At 38.1% G+C, this 17460-nt stretch overlaps 1 protein-coding gene across 1 annotated transcript in view; it reads left to right on the top strand.

Annotated features, from left to right (window-relative positions):
• Positions 1-6293, top strand: part of LOC133660918 (activin receptor type-2A-like) — a 100996-nt gene extending 94703 nt beyond the window's left edge. The window contains exons 8-11 of the mRNA XM_062064389.1: positions 1840-1954; positions 2031-2169; positions 2233-2363; positions 5642-6293. Of these exons, the coding sequence (XP_061920373.1) occupies positions 1840-1954; positions 2031-2169; positions 2233-2363; positions 5642-5836 (580 nt within the window). The 3' untranslated portion in view covers positions 5837-6293. The remainder of the gene's footprint in view (positions 1-1839; positions 1955-2030; positions 2170-2232; positions 2364-5641) is intronic.
• Positions 6294-17460: the final 11167 nt, after the last annotated feature.

The following is a 17460-nucleotide window of genomic DNA, read 5'->3' as shown; positions in this document are numbered from 1 at the left end:
TTATCTGCCAATAGAACAAGAAAATTCGGCTTGTCAAGACTTTCCAAAACAAGTCAAATTAGCTAACTTCAATGAACCCAAAAATAGCTTAAAATAAGTATATTCTCACTAATAACAAGTGCACTTTTCTTGGTACGAAAAAAAGAGACCTTTTTGCTCAATATGTTGAAAAATCTTCTTAAATGAAGTAAATGCTAGTGCCATTATCTTGACATAATGATATGTTTTTCATGCTTGAAGTAAGAAATGATTACTTTAAAAAAGTAGTTTTATACTTGTGAGTAGAGATGTCCGATAATATCGGCCTGCCAATACTATCGGCCGATAAATGCTTTAAAATGTAATATCGGAAATTATCTGTATCGTTTTTTTATTATCTGTATCGTTTTTTTATTTTTTATTTTTTTATTAAATCAACATAAAAAACACAAGATACACTTACAACCAACCCAAAAAACCTCCCTCCCCCATTTACACTCATTCACACAAAAGGGTTGTTTCTTTCTGTTATTAATATTCTGGTTCCTACATTATATATTAATATATATCAATACAGTCTGCAAGGGATACAGTCCGTAAGCACACATGATTGTGCGTGCTGCTGCTCCACTAATAGTACTAACTAGAGATGTCCGATAATGGCTTTTTGCCGATATCCGATATTCTGATATTGTCCAACTCTTTAATTACCGATACCGATATCAACCGATATATGGATTTAACACATTATTATGCCTAATTTGGACAACCAGGTATGGTGAAGATAAGGTACTTTTTAAAAAAAATTGTAAAATAAGATAAATAAATTAAAAACATTTTCTTGAATAAAAAAGAAAGTACAACAATATAAAAACAGTTACATAGAAACTAGTAATGAATGAAAATGAGTAAAATTAACTGTTAAAGGTCAGTACTATTAGTGGAGCAGCAGCACGCACAATCATGTGTGCTTACGGACTGTATCCCTTGCAGACTGTATTGATATATATTGATATATAATGTAGGAAGCAGAATATTAATAACAGAAAGAAACAACCCTTTTGTGTGAATGAGTGTAAATGGGGGAGGGAGGTTTTTTGGGTTGGTTGTAAGTGTATCTTGTGTTTTTTATGTTGATTTAATAAATAAAAATTAAAAAAAAACAAAAAAAAACGATACCGATAATAAAAAAAACGATACCGATAATTTCCGATATTACATTTTAACGCATATATCGGCCGATAATATCGGCAGGCCGATATTATCGGACATCTCTAGTACTAACCTTTAACTGTTAATTTGACTAATTTTCATTAATTACTAGTTTCTATGTAACTGTTTTTATATTGTTTTACTTTCTTTTTTATTCAAGAAAATGTTTTGAATTTATTTATCTTATTTTAGTTTATGAATTTTTTTAAAAAGGACCTTATCTTCACCATACCTGGTTGTCCAAATGAGGCATACTAATGTGTTGATATCGGTATCGGTAATTAAGAGTTGGACAATATCGGCAAAAAATCCATTATCGGACATCCCTACTTGTGAGTGTTGATGACACAACAGTTGATATTCTAGTTTCAAGCATGTTTTACTCAATATAGCTCATCAAATCTCAGCAACAAGCTGTAATATCTTACTGAGATCATTTAGGAGCAAAACACTTAAAACAAGTAAAACACTCTAACATCAAATCTGCTTAGTGAGAAGAATGATCTTATCAGACAGAAAATAAGCAAATATCACCCTTATTTGACATATTTCATCTTACTTAGATTTCACTTTTTGCAGTGTACAAACAAAAGTGGAGTTATTGTTTGGTGCTTCTTGGCATGCTAAACCTCCCCGTGTCTGCTTCAGGGACATCAAGAGCAAAAACGTGCTCCTGAAGAACAACCTGACGGCTTGCATCGCTGACTTTGGCCTTGCGCTTAAGTTTGAGGCTGGAAAATCAGCCGGGGACACGCATGGACAAGTATGTTCCACATTCCTTTTGGCTCTGCTTTTATCTGGATTCAGGATGTCCTAAAGTCTCTTCCTTCACCCCACAGGTGGGAACGCGACGTTACATGGCTCCTGAGGTCCTCGAAGGCGCCATCAACTTTCAGCGCGACTCCTTCCTGCGCATCGACATGTACGCCTTCGGCCTCGTCCTGTGGGAGCTGGCGGCGCGGTGCACCGCCGCAGATGGTAAGCCGTTGTCCGGTCGATTGTGGTCCGGGTTACAGAAACCGTGTGATTGTGTGCCGTCAGGCCCAGTGGACGAGTACATGCTGCCCTTCGAGGAGGAGGTGGGTCAGCATCCGTCTCTGGAGGACATGCAGGAAGTGGTTGTGCACAAGAAGCTGCGACCCTGCCTTCGAGACTGTTGGCAGAAACACACGGTAAGGTTTGGTCGGGCTTCAAGCCCTTCACTCGCTGCCTTTCCATTACCCTTAGAAATGCGCAAAACCCAAATATGGCAATAAAAAACTGGTAATGGAAACACCCGTATTTAAAAAAACTCACATTTTTTCGCTGTCATCAGGGGGTTTTTGAGACGTTTCAATATTGAAGATTCTCGCAAAAGCATGATGGAAACACTCGCTTATTGAGGTTAATATATACATATATATATATATATATATATATATATATATATATATATATATATATATATATATATATATATATATATATATATATATATATATATATATATATATATATATACATATATATATATATATATATATATATACATATATATATATATATATACATATATATATATATATATATATATATATATACATATATATATACACTACCGTTCAAAAGTTTGGGGTCACCCAAACAATTTTGTGGAATAGCCTTCATTTCTAAGAACAAGAATAGACTGTCGAGTTTCAGATGAAAGTTCTCTTTTTCTGGCCATTTTGAGCGTTTAATTGACCCCCACAAATGTGATGCTCCAGAAACTCAATCTGCTCAAAGGAAGGTCAGTTTTGTAGCTTCTGTAACGAGCTAAAGTGTTTTCAGATGTGTGAACATGATTGCACAAGGGTTTTCTAATCATCAATTAGCCTTCTGAGCCAATGAGCAAACACATTGTACCATTAGAACACTGGAGTGATAGTTGCTGGAAATGGGCCTCTATACACCTATGTAGATATTGCACCAAAAACCAGACATTTGCAGCTAGAATAGTCATTTACCACATTAGCAATGTATAGAGTGTATTTCTTTCAAGTTAAGACTAGTTTAAAGTTATCTTCATTGAAAAGTACAGTGCTTTTCCTTCAAAAATAAGGACATTTCAATGTGACCCCAAACTTTTGAACGGTAGTATATATATATATATATATATATATATATATATATATATATATATATATATATATATATATATATATATATATATATGTGATTGATTGATTGATTGAGACTTTTATTAGTAGGTTGCACAGTACAGTACATATTCCGTACAATTGACCACTAAATGGTAACACCCGAATTAGTTTTTCAACATGTTTAAGTCGGGGTCCAGTATACAGTATATATATGTATAGGGATGATGTTCAAATTCGGTTCTCCCGGTTGTTCGATAAGAAAAGAACCGATTCCATGGACTCGAATCCCTTTTTGAGAACCGGTTCCCGTTATCGAGGCCACAATAGTAAAGAAAAAGAGTTGGTTCTTTATTCGAATCCCTGGGAACGAATCCCTTCCCACGTACAGGAAATGCCCTGTGGGACCTGCAATGTTATGCCCGTTTGATTGTAGACTCTTACTGACACCTTGTGGCGATATGAAAATACAACGAGTCATTAGTTTGGGCACTTCCGGGTTGAGACAATTGAGAAGTAGACAAGTTGTGTTAGCTCCTACAAGCCTTGGACAAGATAAGTCTGTAAGTAAACTGTTTAACTTGTTTATGTAACTCAATATTAAGGTGGAAAGTGGTTAAGTTTGATACTAAGATGTTTATTGAAAAACGATTTTTGTGCACTGTTTTAATGGATGTTTTGAGGACTTCAAATGGCTGCCAGTCGTGTATTTACACCATCGAAATAGTTTCAACACTCTTAAGTTTTTGTTTGATGATAGTACTGTATATTTGTGTGAAGCTAATATTTACATATAGTGTATTACATTTCAGCATGTTAATTGAATCACATAGCTTATACATTTGTCATTGTGTGTATTTCAGTTTAAAAAAATAAAAAATAACAGTCCAGTGCAAGACAAAAGTAAAGATAGGAAAAGACAAAGCAAGATCGACAACAATAAAGAGCCTAAATGGATGAATCTGCTTTGAATTGTTTGTTAGCTGTCTGCCAAACTGTATAACCTCGACACGTATAGTGAGGGCAGAACAGGCAATATGCAATTATTGCCAGGCTTCGCTCTCATGTAAGGGGGGAAGAATTGTTGATTGATGACTGTGGTGTTGTTAGTGTCATAGTGTGTGTAGTTAGTATGTTCCAATAGCAGCAGAAGTGCACTTTTTGGAGAGCTGTATTATTTTCAGTTTTGTGCCCAAGGGACTGACTTTATTTAACACTATATTATTATTTATACACCTATAGTGATCACAGAGACAGTTTGTTTTTGTGTTACTGTATATATTTGTATATTTATATATATAGTTTTATATATTTATATATATATATAAAAATATATATTTGTTTTTCTGAAAAATCCCACTTAATATACTTTGGGTAACAACAGTCAATATTTTTTTCTTTTTTTTTTCTTTTAGTCAATAAATAACAGTCAATATTTATTTATTTATTTTATTTCATTTTTTTTTATAAAATAAAAGTGAGCTTTTGTTAAACCAAATATTGTGTTTTTTTCCATATACAACAACCTATCTGGATTCGATAAGAGAATCGGTTCAATAAGAGGATTCGATAATGAGCTTGAACGCGATAATTTCTTATCAAACATCATCCCAATATATATATATATATATATATATATATATATATATATATATATATATATATATATATATATATATATATATATATATATATATATATATATACTACCGTTCAAAAGTTTGGGGTCACATTGAAATGTCCTTATTTTTGAAGGAAAAGCACTGTACTTTTCAATGAAGATAACTTTAAACTAGTCTTAACTTGAAAGAAATACACTCTATACATTGCTAATGTGGTAAATGACTATTCTAGCTGCAAATGTCTGGTTTTTGGTGCAATATCTACATAGGTGTATAGAGGCCCATTTCCAGCAACTATCACTCCAGTGTTCTAATGGTACAATGTGTTTGCTCATTGGCTCAGAAGGCTAATTGATGATTAGAAAACCCTTGTGCAATCACGTTCACACATCTGAAAACAGCTTAGCTCGTTACAGAAGCTACAAAACGGACCTTCCTTTGAGCAGATTGAGTTTCTGGAGCATCACATTTGTGGGGTCAATTAAACGCTCAAAATGGCCAGAAAAAGAGAACTTTCATCTGAAACTCGACAGTCTATTCTTGTTCTTAGAAATGAAGGCTATTCCACAAAATTGTTTGGGTGACCCCAAACTTTTGAACGGTAGTGTATATATACAGTATATATATATATATATATATATATACACACATACTGTACATGTGCTAAGTTCCTTGCTTTGAAAACCATGTTGATCCGCTGTAATCCTTCAGGGTCTGACCGTGCTCTGTGAAACCATCGAGGACTGCTGGGACCACGAGGCCGAGGCACGACTCTCTGCCGGCTGCGTCGAGGAGCGCATCGGCCAAATGCAGCGGCAGGCTCCCATCACCGGGCCAGAGGAGATAGTCACCGTCGTCACCATGGTGACCAACGTGGACCTGCCGCCCAAGGAGTCCAGCTTATGATCCGCCAACAGAGCGCAACCAGATGAGCATCCAACGGGCCGGTTGGCACGTTGAGTTGTTTTCATTCGGGTTTGGTTGTTGTTTTATTAGTTGTTGTTTTTTTTTACTACTGGCAGCCACTCGCGCTCAGGACATACCATGTGACCACCTCACCGCATCACTGGATCTCCACCTCATGTCAACATGTGTGCCTGAGGACGGGAACAGGTGACAGCGTTCAGGGTGTTGACAGACAGTCGGATCACCTTTTTTCTACACGTCAGAAGGCAAGCTGCTCAACGCGTTCCTCCACAGTCCGAGAAGATGGCTATCCTCAACTCTGTGCGTGAATATATATATAATATAGACATATATATTATATATTTACGAGCACATGGCTCTTGATACCGTTGCTGTTTTCTCGTGTGCGTGTTTTTTGTTTCTTTTGAAGAAGAATCGACTAACATTCTGCCAATAAGCAACGGCTTTTGAATGTTTCTAGTGTAATGCTGCTGTAAATAGTGTATTATGGACCCACACCACTTGTTAATCCATCTTATTTTAAGGGGCGGGAGGGAGGGCTGGAAAGGGGCAGGGATTGGTGATCCATTTTCAAGCATTATGATTTAAAAAAAAACCCATAGACCTCCTTCAACCAGGTATACCTCAGTTCAGATGGACAAATGATTAGTCCCTCTCACTGTTCACACTCACTGCTAGCCCCCTTTCGTCCAAACACGACCCTCGGTGCTCGTGGGTAACGTAGTCCGCAGACTCTTTCTTTTGGCTGGTTCGTCACGTCTCTCCTCCGGTTGTTTGCTACAAAGTCGTACGCTCGCAGAGCACGGTCGAGCTTTTGGAATGATAACCGAGTCAATCCGCCATTGTTTCTACTTTTGAAAGGTTTCAGGGGCCGTACTTATCAAGCTTCTCAGAATTACTCCTAAGAAGTCTGCGAAGAGTTGACTTAAGAGTAAATAAATTCTTCGCTGAAAGCTGCACTTAAAAGTCAGTTATCAAGCGTCTTACTCACACTTTCAGCGAAGTGTAGGACTGAATCTTAAGTGTCACACTCAGAGCTGAATTACAACATTACTATGTGCCGTAAACGGAATTTTAGGCGACGTCATTTCTGTGTCCATAGAAATGACCAATCACGGAAGGGAATCCGTTGTCTAAGAATAAAGAAATATCTTGGAAATATTTAAGTGGACAATGGGAGTGTATATTTTGACAATAAACAACAAAATAATACAAAACAAACTAGTCCCCGCCGGCACTCACGCTACCGCTCCCTCTCTTCTCTTCTCTCGCCCACACACTCACTGACGTCACTCACCTCACGGCCACACACATACGCTACTGTCATAACATTTTCTTTCCAATTCATTAATTAGGCAACTAATTTGAAACTGGTGTGGGTGGCTCTATATATACTAGCCCACTGCAGACACATGCAGAAATCAACATGGAATCAAAAAGTATTAAATCTGTGACAAAAATAATACCCGCTCTGTCGAAACGATACCGTTTGATCAGCTGCTCGTCATCAAACAAATCCAGAACATCTTTCCGCTCCCTGAATGTTCGCGCACGTCTCTCTCGCCTCAGTGCCATCCCCTGCTGGCAACTCCTAACCACTTAAGACACCTCTGAAGGTCTCTTAAATATCGTGGAGAGTAGGAGTGATTCTTAGACTTAAGAACGTTGATAAAAAGCTTTTATTCTTAAGTTTGAGAGTAGGACTAAATTTCGCAAATTCTCAGGACTTAAGTGTAAAATGGCACTCTAAGAAGCTTGATAAGTATGGCCCCAGGGGCCGTACTTATCAAGCTTCTTAGAATTACTCCTAAGAAGTCTGCGAAGAGTTGACTTAAGAGTAAATAAATTCTTCGCTGAAAGCTGCACTTAAAAGTTAGTTATCAAGCGTCTTACTCACACTTTCAGCGAAGTGTAGGACTGAATCTTAAGTGTCACACTCAGAGCTGAATTACGACATTACTATGTGCCGTAAACGGAATTTTAGGTGACGTCATTTCTGTGTCCATAGAAATGACCAATCACGGAAGGGAATCCGTTGTCTAAGAATAAAGAAATATCTTGGAAATATTTAAGTGGACAATGGGAGTGTATATTTTGACAATAAACTACAAAATAATACAAAACAAACTAGTTCCCGCCTGCACTCACGCTACCGCTCCCTCTCTTCTCTCGCCCACACACTCACTGACGTCACTCACCTCACGGCCACACACATACGCTACTGTCATAACATTTTCTTTCCAATTCATTAATTAGGCAACTAATTTGAAACTGGTGTGGGTGGCTCTATATATACTAGCCCACTGCAGCCACATGCAGAAATCAACAAGGAATCAAAAAGTATTAAATCTGTGACAAAAATAATACCCGCTCTGTCTAAACGATACCGTTTGATCAGCTGCTCGTCATCAAACAAATCCAGGACATCGTTCCGTTCCCTGAATGTTCGCGCACGTCTCTCTCGCCTCAGTGCCATCCCCTGCTGGCAACTCCTAACCACTTAGGACACCTCTGAAGGTCTCTTAAATATCGTGGAGAGTACGAGTGATTCTTAGACTTAAGAACGTTGATAAAAAGCTTTTATTCTTAAGTTTGAGAGTAGGACTAAATGTCGCAAATTCTCAGGACTTAAGTGTAAAATGTCACTCTAAGAAGCTTGGTAAGTACGGCCCCAGGTCTCTGAGTCAAAAAGCTGGTTGGAGTGCACATATCTCATTTGACTACTATCAAGGATTTTCGCTCTCAGTTTCTACGCCTCAGGAATCTTTACTAACCCATCCTCGTCCTTCTCGGGCCATACCTCCTCTGGCCACCACTTCTCCTGCTTTGTCTCCACGCTGACAGCCAAGTCGCCCGACTTCACTGTCCCTTCTTCGATTCAGGTTCTGATCACTGACCGAGGCCAAGAACCGAGGAGTCTAAACGGCCCGGGTTTCTGTTGCCACTAAACAAAACTGCCAGTCATGTGCTGTTTCCCCTTACACCCCCCCCCCCGCCCCCTCCCCTGTCACTCGGCCCCACGTCAGACCAGACCAGACATCTTTGATTCTGGTGCCATTCATCCCACCGCACTTCCTCTCGTAGATGTCAGGCCAAACGGATGTATCTGCCGCCGTTGCTTCCACGACGGCGGCGCTTTTGTTTTGAAGCTCGTATTTTTTTGCTCCGAGGGACTTCGGAAAACCTGCAGTCTCTCCTCGAGCTTCGGGTCGGTTTCACGCGATGCAATTTCTGATCTGTTGGAAGAGTTTGTTTAGAAAACGGGCAAACCTGTGGAAGGTTTGTCAGAAAAGTACCAAGACTGCCAACCCCTTTCAGTGCAAGAGACGAGGCGATAGTTGTGGCAGGACAATTTGTGGTAGCTCACACAATCAGCTCCTTTTGTGACTACCATGAATTGATTAACGTTAAGTTCAAAAACTTATTGGGGTGTTACCATTTAGTGGTCAATTGTACGGAATATGTACTGTACTGTGCAATCTACTAATACAAGTTTCAATCAATCAATCAATCAAAAACCATGTCTAGGAACTAGCATGAAGATTAGCTTTTTTTCCAACGCTAAATCTGATACCACAATTGGATTCAATTCTTGGGGGTAATTATCGGATTCAGAATCAACGCTCGATTCAAAATCAATACTTTTTTAATACCATTGAGTGCCAGTTCTATGATTAACTACATTCCTCCATAAAATAAACAGCTCTGATGAATGTTTATATTACTTAAAGGAAAATGGTTTTTTTTTTATAAAATTGTACCCAAAGTGGCCAGACAGGACGGATTTTTAAAAGATTAAATAAAATAATTTTTCGCAATTCATTCGAAAATCGATGTATTTATTTATTTGGACCCCACTACTACACACGTTAGCTTAATTAACCCGTAGCCGTATCATGAATTGATTAACGTGGACCCCGACTTAAACAAGTTGAAAAACGTATTGGGGTGTTACCATTTAGTGGTCAATTGTACGGAATATGTACTTCACTGTGCAATCTACTAATAAAAGTCTCAATCAATCAATCAATCAATCAATCAATCAAAAACCATGTCTAGGAGCTAGCATGAAGATAGCTAGTGGGCCACTTGCTTTGTTTCAACGCTAAATCTGATACCACAATTGGATTCAATTCAATTCTTGGGGGTAATTATCGGATTCAGAATCAACGCTCGATTCAAAATCGATACTTTTTTAATAACATTGACTGCCAGTTCTATGATTAACTACATTCCTCCATAAAATAAACAGCTCTGATAAACGTTTATATTACTTAAAGGAAAATTGGTTTTTATTTCATAAAATTGGACCCAAACATTTAACAAAGTGGACGGATTTTTAAAAGATTAAATAAAATAATTTTTCGCGATTCATCCGAAAATCGATGTATTTATTTATTTGGACCCCACTACTACACACGTTAGCTTAATTAACCCGTAGCCGTATCATGAATTGATGAACGTGGACCCCGACTTAAACAAGTTGAACAACTTATTGGGGTGTTACCATTTAGTGGTCAATTGTACGGAATATGTACTTCACTGTGCAATCTACTAATAACAGTTTCAATCAATCAATCAATCAAAAACCATGTCTAGGAACTAGCATGAAGATAGCTAGTGGGCCATTTGCTTTGTTTCAACGCTAAATCTGATACCGCAATTGGATTCAATTCAATTCTTGGGAGTAATTATCGGATTCAGAATCAACGCTAGATTCAAAATCGATACTTTTTTTAATAACATTGAGTGCCAGTTCTATGATTAACTACATTCCTCCATAAAATAAACAGCTCTGATAAATGTTTATATTACTTAAAGGAAAATTGGTTTTTATTTCATAAAATTGGACCCAAAGTGGCCAGACAGGATGGATTTTTAAAAGATTAATAAAATAATTTTTCGCGATTCATCCGAAAATCGATGTATTTATTTATTTGGACCCCACTACTACACACGTTAGCTTAATTAACCCGTAGCCGTATCATGAATTGATTAACGTGGACCCCGACTTAAACAAGTTGAACAACTTATTGGGGTGTTACCATTTAGTGGTCAATTGTACGGAATATGTACTGTACTGTGCAATCTACTAATAAAAGTCTCAATCAATCAATCAATCAAAAACCATGTCTAGGAACTAGCATGAAGATTAGCTTTTTTTCCAACGCTAAATCTGATACCACAATTGGATTCAATTCAATTCTTGGGGGTAATTATCGGATTCAGAATCGATGCTCGATTCAAAATCAATACTTTTTTTAATACCATTGAGTGCCAGTTCTATGATTAACTACATTCCTCCATTAAATAAACAGCTCTGATAAATGTTTATATTACCTAAAGGAAAATTGCCGTATTTTTCGGAGTATAAGACGCACCGGCCGAAAATGCATAATAAAGAAGGAAATATAAGTCGCATTTTTTGGGGAAATGTATTTGATAAAAGCCAACACCAAGAATAGACATTTGAAAGGCAATTTAAAATAAATAAAGAATAGTGAACAACAGGCTGAATAAGTGTACGTTATGTGAGGCATAAATAACCAACTGAGAAGGTGCCTGGTATGTTAACGTAACATATTATGGTAAGAGTCATTCAAATAACTATAACATATAGAACAGGGGTCACCAACCTTTTTGAAAGCAAGAGCTACTTCTTGGGTACTGATTAATGCGAAGGGCTACCAGTTTGATACACACTTAAATAAATTGCCAGAAATAGCCAATTTGCTCAATTTACCTTTAACTCTATGTTATTATTAATAATTAATGATATTTACACTTAATTGAACGGTTTAAAAGAGGAGAAAACACGAAAAAAATGACAAATTTTGAAACATAGTTTAAACTATCTTCAATTTCGACTCTTTAAAATTCAAAATTCAACCGAAAAAAAGAAGAGAAAAACTAGCTAATTCGAATCTTTTTGAAAAAATTAAAAAAAGAATTTATGGAACATCATTAGTAATTTTTCCTGAATAAGATTAATTTTAGAATGTTGATTACATGTTTTAAATAGGTTAAAATCCAATCTACACTTTGTTAGAATATATAACAAATTGGACAAAGCTATATTTCTAACAAAGACAAATCGTTATTTCTTCTAGATTTTCCAGAACAAAATTTTTAAAAGAAATTCAAAAGACTTTGAAATAAGATTTAAATTTGATTCTACAGATTTTCTAGATTTGCCGGAATAATTTTTTTGAATTTTAATCAAAAGTTTGATGAAATATTTCACAAATATTCTTCGTCGAAAAAACAGAAGCTAAAATGAAGAATTAAATTAAAATGTATTTATTATTCTTTACAATAAAATAAAAAAATATACTTGAACATTGATTTAAATTGTCAGGAAAGAAGAGGAAGAAATTTAAAAGGTAAAAAGGTATATGTGTTTAAAAATCCTAAAATAATTTTTAAGGTTGTATTTTTTCTATAAAATTGTCTTTCTGAAAGTTATAAGAAGCAAAGTAAAAAAAATAATCAATTTATTTAAACAAGTGAAGACCAAGTCTTAAAATATTTTCTTGGGTTTTCAAATTCTATTTGAGTTTTGTCTCTCTTAGAATTAAAAATGTCGGGCAAAGCGAGACCAGCTTGCTAGTAAATAAATACAATTTAAAAAATAGAGGTTTTAGAACAGGCCAGCGGGCTACTCATCTGGTCCTTACGGGCTACCTGGTGCCCGCGGGCACCGCGTTGGTGACCCCTGATATAGAACATGCTATACGTTTACCAAACAATCTGTCACTCCTAATCGCTAAATCCCATGAAATCTTATACGTCTAGTCTCTTACGTGAATGAGCTAAATAATATTATTTGATATTTTACGCTAATGTGTTAATCATTTCACACATAAGTCGCTCCAGAGTATAAACTATGAAAAAAACCGCGACTTATAGTCCGAAAAATACGGTAACAAAGTGGCCGGACAGGACAGATTTTTTAAAGATTAAATAAAAATAATTTTAAATCGATTTTTCGTTTTTGTGAATCAAATTAGAATCGTGATTCATTCAAGGTTGTTTAAATGATTTTATTTGAATATGCTCCCAAAAAAAATAAATTCCTGGGAATATATGCTTGTCTCATTTTTAGCGCAGAAAAAGCTGCGTTTCAGTGTCGGCTTGTCGGGTCATTTCAAGTTGCATCGGTGAAACCTTCCCGAAACGCCAAAACAGGATTCAGGGATTCAGTACTATGCTTTTCTATGTTCTGGCAAGTTTTATGCAACCAGTGCCGCAAACGACTCGACACTCCAGCTGCAGGAGTGACTTCAGTACAATAACTTTGTAGCATTTTCCTTTTGATGTCTTGTATTTATTTTGGACTTTTCACAGGCCCGAGCTCGAGGAGTCGGCGCGAGTTGCGCTTGGTAGTTTTGGGAGGAAAGAGGCGGTGGTTTTCAGGAAGTGTTCATTCACGGGAGACGCAAACGGCGTCTTGCTCCTTGGTCTACGGACAAAGACGGCAGATGAATGTTCTTGAGAATCCCGGGTTCTACCTAGCGTGACAGTTCTCCGACGGAGCCATGTTCCGTTTTTAGAGGCCGGTGGCGTGGTCCGATTCTGTTCTGGTAAAAAAAAAAAACGGATTCCATTCATACGCCCTAACGGACGTCCTCGCTGAGTTCGGTCCGAAAACAGAACAAAGTCAGCTTTCTTCAGAAGGCCGATCCAAAGTGGAAGACAATCTTGCAAACCTGCGGGACATTTCAAAAGGTGTATGAATGGATTTGGACTTTCTCCGGGCCGGCAGCTTCCGTTGCTGTGCTGGCAGTGAATCATTTGTGTCTTCTTCCCCTGCTATCTGAAAACTGTACAGACATGAACGTATTCAATCAACTATATACTCTGAGCTCAATCTTTATAAGTGCGTGTGAAAATCCGTGTTTCCTATACATTCATTTATACTTCTCTTGTGTTTTTGTCCGCTATTGAGCTTGGTGCGAGCTGAACGCCGGAGAGTACTTACTGGTGTCCCTCGCCATTGCAATACTCTTGATGCGATGACCACGTCATCTGATCCCTGCCGCTAAGAACCCAAGACAAAGCGTCGGGTCCTCCGGTGACCTGGCTTCTCAGACTGTAGGCTCGGTCGCCGGGTCGGACGTTCCTACGAAAGACGCTACCAGTCCGCGACCCCACTTTTTCCTAAGGTTCCCTGACTGTGCAACGCTGACCCAAAACCTCTCGCGGCGACAATGCGCTCAAGGTTCCCTTTTGGTCCAATCAGTGGTTCTCAAACTTTTTAGCACCTCAGAAAAAAGGATCTCCAAGTACCACGATATCGAGCTGCGCATCAGCAAAGCAAGACATGCCTTTGGAACTCTCCGAGCTCTCTTCCCAGCTCTCCAGAAACACCAAAATCAGAATCTTCAATACAAATGTCAAATCTGTCCTTCTTTATGTCTGTGAAACCTGGAAAACCACCAAATCAATCATCAATAAACTACAAGTGTTTATTAAAAACTGTCTCAGGTACATACTGAGGGTTTGGTGGCCCAGCAAGATATCAAATGTAGACCTGTGGAGACGCATGAACCAAGAGCAAATTCAAAATGAAATCAAAAGCAGAAAGTGGGGACGGATCGGCCATACACTTAGGAAGGATCTGAGAAACATAGCAAGACAAGCCCTGGACTATAAACCTCAAGGCAAGAGGAAGCCAGGGAGACCAAAATTCAACTGGAGGCGGTCCTCTTGATGAACTGACCAAGATGGGGATCTCCTGGCAAGAAGCGAAGACCATCGCACAGAAGAGAGTGAGGTGGAGATCCAAGGTAGACGCCCTATGCTCCCAAGGGGGCCAAGAGGATTAAAGAAAAGAAGTACCACCATAATTTGTCCTGGGCATGACGTTAAAGTGCATCCGGCAGTGGAGGCTCCTCTATGGGGGTCTTGGGGCACTAGGAGGTTAACCCCTTTACTACTGTTACCCCAGGTGGCCCTTGGCAAAGGCCTAGTACCTGACTGCCCCCTAGCCAGGGATACGGTGAAGACCTCAACGGCGGAGTGGGCTGAAGACGGTAGATGTAAGAACCACCACAACGGCTGCGATGGCGGAAGAAGGCACCCCCACATCCGTGGGGAAATAACAACCCAAGACCTCAACGGTGGAACAGGCGGAGGATGACTGATAACCCTATGGAGCGTCACAACGGCTGGATGGCGGATGAAGGCTGCAGCAGAAAAGGGACAAGCGGTGGAGAATGGATGGATAGTGGTATGTGTACCACAGTTTGAGAATCACTGGTTTGGATTGAAAAAAAAATGGTGCATTTTTATGCGAGGGACAGTAAAAGGCTGATGTGGAACCTCGGACGTGTCCCGGAAGAGACTGAAGTGGTTTTGGGATCAGCGCTGCAACTCTGCTTGTGTGAGCCGGTGGAGGTTTTTAATCAGTTGAAGTGATCCACTTGATGTAAATAAATGTGTTTTTAGATTGTGACTTCTGACTTGTCTTTCATTGCGACTTTACACAAGCACTTTTCTGCCACCAGGGGTCCCCAACCTTTTTTTGCACCAGGGACCGGTTTAACCTCTTAAGGCCCAAGCTGTTTGTTTACATGCTTTTTTTTTATTTATCTTTGCTATTTGGGCTTATTAATTACAAGAAAAACTAAAAATCATCTTTTGATATGATGTACTTAGTCCATAAGTACACAAACGTGTACTTCATGTTTAGTGACATGCTAATTCTTATTTTTACACTTTTTTTTTTCCACATTCCATTGTATGTTATGCTCTTCTGACACCACCAGATGGCAGTATAAGTGTCCACATAAGTGGCCATAAGACCCCAATTCAGTAGTGTACACAGTTTTGGAAATAAGAGCTAAAAGGTGCTGTCCACGCATGTGGCCACTAAGCCTTTAGAGGTTTTAATGTAGGCATTATTTTCACAGATAAATATAGCAAATAAGTGCATGAGAAAATAGTTGTTTTTTTACTCGTTTTTGCTAGTAGTAAGCAATTTTGGGGCTTTAGTATGTGATGGGTTATAGGTGATACATCACATTCAAGGACAAAAACATGGATATCTAATCAAGCTACAAATAATTGCCATTAGTTCCAAAATATTTCTATTTCCATTCTAAAAGTTATGTATTCATATTTCGTACAATATTTCATACGTAGATAAACTAATGTTAACCCTTTTTGGTCCAATTTTCCATGCGTAAATACATGTGTTATTGCTAACTACTTGTGTAATAGGACTATGTGCAATAACACCAGCACTTTAACTCACTTTGCCGGTTTAATGTAGGCATTATTTCCACGTGGGGCGGATAAATATAGCAAATAAGTGCATGAAAAATGAATACATGAAAAAACTGTTTGTTTTTTTTTTACTCGTTTTTGCTAGAAGTAGGCAATTTATTTATTTTTGGCTTTAGTATGTGATGGGTTATAGGTGATACGTCACATTTAAGGACAAAAGCATGGATATCTAATCAAGCTACAAATATTGGCCATTAGTTCCAAAATATTTCTGTGGATTTATATTTCCATTCTGCCACGAATTGATTAACGTGGTTGCAAAGTTTCAATCAATCAATCAAAAGTTATGTATTCATATTTTGTACAATATTTCAAACGTAGATACACTGTTAGCTTTTTTTTTTTTGGTCCAATTTTCCATGCGTAAATACATCTGTTATTGCTAACTACTTAATAATAATAATAATAATAGATTTTATTTGTAAAAAGCACTTTACATTGAGTAAACAATCTCAAAGTGCTACAGTGTATTAAAAAAATTAAAAAAAATAAAAACTAGAACAGCCTAATAGCTAAAACTAGTATGCATATATATAAAAAAAAAGGCTTTTTTTAAAAAAAAAAGGTTTTTTAAGCCTTTTTTTAAAAAAAAAGGTTTTTTAAGCCTTTTTTTAAAAGCATCCACAGTCTGTGGTGCCCTCAGGTGGTCAGGGAGAGCGTTCCACAGACTGGGAGCGGCGGAGCACAAAGCCCGGTCTCTCATAGTTCGTGGCTTTGTCCTCGGAGGTTGGCGGAGGTTTGCCTGTCCGGAGCGGAGGATTTGGGGGTGAGTAGTTCTTTTGAGGTAGAGGCATGAAGGCACTGGTGGGTTAGTAGGGAGACTTTGTATTCCATCCTGAGTGGAACAGGAAGCCAGTGAAGGGATTTGAGAGTTTGTGTGATATGGTCGTATTTCCGCACTGTCATCAGGATCCTAGCAGCCCTATTCTGTATGTGTTGCAGCTTCTGGACGTTCTTGCTGGGGATCCCGACAGGAAGTGCGTTGCAGTAGTCTAGCCTGGAGGAGACAAAGGCTAGACTACTAGACTTGTGTAGGAGGACTATGTGCAATAACACCAGCACTTTAACTTACCGGGCCAAAGAAGATGTGTATTTTCTACTTCCTGCACGATTATTATATGCAACAATTAAGCACTTCTCAAACTACTATGGTCACTTTGTTCCTGGTCTTAGGTCATAAACCTGCCAAGGACTGCAGACGGAGCCTAGATTTTGGCTACAATTTGGCGCCTTTAGATTCTATATGTTTATTAATGTGCCATGTAACAAAGATGTAACAAATATAGCAAATGGCGACTTCGTATCAGGAGTTT

This window comes from Entelurus aequoreus, linkage group LG01 (assembly GCF_033978785.1).
Source record: "Entelurus aequoreus isolate RoL-2023_Sb linkage group LG01, RoL_Eaeq_v1.1, whole genome shotgun sequence".
Classification (NCBI taxonomy): Eukaryota; Metazoa; Chordata; class Actinopteri; order Syngnathiformes; family Syngnathidae; genus Entelurus; species Entelurus aequoreus.
This window is presented reverse-complemented; position numbering and strand designations above follow the sequence as displayed.